Raw genomic sequence first — 4142 nt, forward strand, 5'->3', positions numbered from 1 at the left:
CAAGAGTGAAGGGGCGGAGGCCAGGAACTTTAGAACTTTGGCTCAGTTGTGCTCAGGAAAGGCAGATGAGATTGGGACCCTCTCTCCGCCCCCCTTAGGAGCCATCAAAGGTGCCCGTCAATTTCCCACTGACCAGATTGTATCTTCTGGCTGCTCTCAGGCAGGGCTGGGAGACCTTTGGGGTCTTGGAAAGGGCAGGAGGGGTTCAATGGCTCTAACCCATCCTCCTCACCCACTTTGTCCATCCACAGCTCTCAGCCACATTCACCATTCCTCTCTGGCAGTGGTTCCTAACTCGGTTTGGCAAGAAAACGGCTGTATACATCGGGATCTCAGTGAGTGGAGCTGAAGGTGTAGCACCCGGGCTGGGCTGGGGGTTGCTGGAGGAAGTCTCCCAGCTGTCTCATCTTCCTGCACCCCTCCTCTAGTCAGCAGTGCCGTTTCTCATCTTGGTGGCCCTCAAGGAGAGCAACCTGATTGTCACATACGTAGTAGCCGTGGCAGCTGGCATCAGTGTAGCAGCCGCCTTCTTACTACCCTGGTAGGTATATAGGCACACCGGGTGTGTTCCTCAGCTCCTCACCCCCCACTTCTGAAGCTCCTTGGGGAGAATTCTCTTGCAGGCCATTCTGTGGTTGGCAGGTGGGGCAGGTCTTCCTATACGGTTGTACAGGCTGTAAATTGTAAGGATATCTAATCGGGGTGGGAAATGGGGGCTTAAATCCCTTCTGCACTCTGCTCGCCCAGCTGTGCACCTAAAGTGGGGCTACTTCATCATGGAGGAAGGAGCCTTCTTTTCTTATTCATATGAATTTGCCATCTCCTCACTGAGATGTTTACCATGGGGCTACAGACTCCCAGAAGGCCACCTCTTCTCGTTGACACAAGGGTGCCAGATGAGCTATCAGGGACCTGGGGTTGTTTGGTAGGTGGGTTCTCATGGTTGCCACCACTCTGTACAGGTCCATGCTGCCCGACGTCATTGACGACTTCCTCTTGAAGCAGCCTCACTCCCATGGAACCGAGCCCATCTTTTTCTCCTTCTACGTTTTTTTCACCAAGTTTGCCTCTGGAGTCTCACTGGGCATCTCTACTCTCAGTCTTGAGTGAGCGGGGTGGGGGTGGAGGGCAGTGCTGGGCAGGTACAGGCCCCAGGTATCCCATTCTCACCACTCCTTTTCCCATTGGGTCTCACAGCTTTGCTGGGTACCAGACCCGTGGCTGCTCCCAGCCAGCACGTGTCAGGTTTACACTGAAGATGCTGGTGACAATGGCTCCCATAGTCCTCATCTTGCTAGGCCTGCTGCTCTTCAAGCTATACCCCATTGATGAGGAGAAGCGGCGGCAGAACAAGAAGGCACTGCAGGCTCTGAGGTGAGAGCAGGAAAGGGACAGGGAGGTGGGGAAGGAGCATCCTCCATTCTAAGTCCTCAGCTGTGCTTCCAGTGGCCATGTCGACTTTCCTCCCATACATCTTCGCTTGATGGCCCCTCCTCTGCCCTTTCCCTTTGCCGATTTATGATAGTGGCAGCTGACATTTCTTGAACACTTAGCTGCATGCCAGGCACTGTACCTAAGTGGTTTTTCATTTATTCATTCAACAAATGCTTATTGGAAGCCTACCGTCGGGCAGATATTGCTCTAGTGAATGAAACAAATCTCTGTTCTCAAGGAGTTTACGTTTTAGAGAATGTGCATTCATGATTTCCTGTAGTCCTCCAACAACCCTCAGTGTCACAGGGTCCTATGATTCCCACTCTATAGATGAAGAAACAGGCTTAACCAGGAAGAGTGACTGGCCCAGTTGATAAAGGATAGAGCTGGGTTCAAACCCTGGCATTCTGACTCCACAGCCTGCACTCTTCATGACTCTACTGGCACACAGGACCTCAGATGTGGCCTGAGCCCTGCCTTTCCGGAGACCAGAGGGCAAGGTGGAATGAGTCATGCCAGCCCATCAGCAAGCCCAGGCCAGAGCATAATCCTGGGGCTTGTGATGTCTTGTGGACAGCAAGAATAGTGAATGAAACAACCAGCAGTTTCTGGGATGAGTAGGAGTGAGCAAACTATGTGTGGCCCGTGGTTTGCTAACAGCTGGCTAAGACTGCAGAGCCAAGATCCTTGAAGAATGAGGCAGGTGGGGGCAGGGTAAGGGTAAGGTTAAGGGTGCTTCTTCCAACCCGTCTCCTCTGGTTCTTGTAGGGAAGAGGCCAGCAGCTCAGGCTGCTCTGACACAGACTCTACAGAGCTGGCCAGCATCCTCTAGGACCTGCTGTGTTACCTGAAGCCCCCATGAAAAGGGCATGCATCACTAGGCCATATGAGAAATCCAGGCCTGCTTGCCCACTCACTGAACAGCTGATCTCCAGGTGCCAAGAAGAGAGCCAAAGACTTGAAAGTAAACAGCCCATGATAACAACTGTGCCCACCTTGGGGTGGGCTATTCCTACAGCTTCCTGCCTCCTCTCTCTCAACCCATGGGACCAAGCCCTGGGACTGCTACTGTGAATATGCCAAGGACTGATGGGGCCTAGCCTGGAACACTAATGTAGAAACATTTTATATGGAGACTAATTAATAACTTAATGACTGTACATAGCCTTGTGTGTATATATATATATATATATATGTCTCTGAGCTATTAATGTTATTAATTTTCATAAAAGTTGGAAAATGAAGCTGCCTGTTTTTGTCTTTGTCCTTCGTCACTCACTAAGCCCTTCTGTGCCAAAATTCAGGTAGTGAGAGGGAGCACTGAGCCAAAGGGGCCCTGGCTGGGCAGAATATATCTGGAGGTGTGAAAACAGCATTCGTTAACATTTACTAAACACCTACTTCTACCAGGCATGGTGTGGAGGCTTTACATTCACTTTGCTGGTATTCTTACCTAATCCTAGAAACCATTTGGCTAACTCAGAACTTGTCCCCATTTTAAAGGTGAGGAAACTGAGCTCTAGTGTCAAGAAGAACTTCGCTAACATCACATGCCAAGAGTGACCTAAGTGGAGCTGTCCCACGGGGCAAGGAGGCAGGAATGACTTTAGAGAAGTAGGCTAGAGCCAAGACGCATTGGACCAATGTCTGCCAGTGGGGCCAGAGACCAGAAGTATATTCCAGGGCCAGGCAGGTGGCCTGCAAGAACAGCTGCATCTAGATCTGCGGCTATGAGACTCCATCTCAGGTCAGTGAGATTCCAGTATGTTAACCACCAACCTCCACTCCCCTGTGTCTGAGAACGACCAACCTACTGTCAGACAGATGGTTGATCTGCCTGGAACGTTGTGCTTCCCACCCCATGCATGCCTGAGCATGTGGGCCTGGCTGTGCTGGGGCAGATTCTTTGAGACTGGGGCCCTGTGGGGTCCTAGAGACCTGTGATTCTTTTCCCACAACTGTTAATGACAGTGTTAGAGGGTGAGAATGTACCTGGCTAGGTGTGTATTGTGTGTCAGTTGAAGAGGGGTCTCACTAGTGTGCTGGTGAAAACCATCTCTGGAGGGGAGGATGGTGGCAAGAGGCGGAGGGAGGAAGGCCTAGTTTGTAGCATTTGCCTATTTCCATGGTGTAGGGAGCTAAAGCTCCCCAAATTCAAAAGAGTGCATGTATTGTCTCAGGAGGCCTGCTTGCATAAAAAAGAAAAGGCTGGTTCTGTGGAATTCCAGGAAGAAGAAGATTAAGTATAGCCGAAGGGAGTGTCGCAGGGAGTGTCGAAGGGAGTGTCGAAGGAAGTGTCAATTGTACCTGGATCTTCAGGGTGTTACTTTAAGTATGTTATCTGGGGATACCAAAAGGAACAGATTATGTATAAAAAGAGGATAAGAAATAAACTCGGAGAGGCAGTGTGAGATCTGCTCTCCCTCCTGCACCCTGTCTTCTCTTTTTTCTCAGTCCCCGCTCCCCCATTCAGGTACCCGGTTTGACTTGGTCGGCTGGCTTCCGACACCATGGTATAAATATTTCTACTATAGCTAGTTTCAAGTTACCAGCAGTACTATCTTATAAAATTCCTGAAAAGTTAATATTTGGCTCTCACAGGCCAGTAGGAGCCTATCCCTGGATATTGCTGGGTTTCATACACTTAAGCCAAGCCCCAAAAAAGCAGTCAGGATCAGAAGCTACCAGTCCAACCTCTTTAAGTTATA

At 50.2% G+C, this 4142-nt stretch overlaps 1 protein-coding gene across 3 annotated transcripts in view; it reads left to right on the top strand.

Moving 5' to 3' along the window:
* The window catches only part of MFSD2A (major facilitator superfamily domain containing 2A), an 11048-nt gene extending 8422 nt beyond the window's left edge, over positions 1 to 2626 (top strand). For 2 of the 3 annotated variants that reach the window (XM_006903964.3, XM_015593926.2), the window contains exons 10-14: positions 252 to 335; positions 429 to 541; positions 963 to 1106; positions 1198 to 1374; positions 2203 to 2339. In XM_006903964.3, coding sequence (XP_006904026.1) covers positions 252 to 335; positions 429 to 541; positions 963 to 1106; positions 1198 to 1374; positions 2203 to 2266 — 582 coding nt within the window. In that variant the 3' untranslated portion in view covers positions 2267 to 2339. Of the gene's footprint in view, positions 1 to 251; positions 336 to 428; positions 542 to 962; positions 1107 to 1197; positions 1375 to 2202 lie in introns of all 3 variants that reach the window. The other variant, XM_006903963.3, reaches the window with a different exon arrangement.
* Positions 2627 to 4142: the final 1516 nt, after the last annotated feature.

The sequence above is a fragment of the Pteropus alecto genome, unplaced genomic scaffold (assembly GCF_000325575.1).
Source record: "Pteropus alecto unplaced genomic scaffold, ASM32557v1 scaffold170, whole genome shotgun sequence".
NCBI lineage: Eukaryota > Metazoa > Chordata > Mammalia > Chiroptera > Pteropodidae > Pteropus > Pteropus alecto.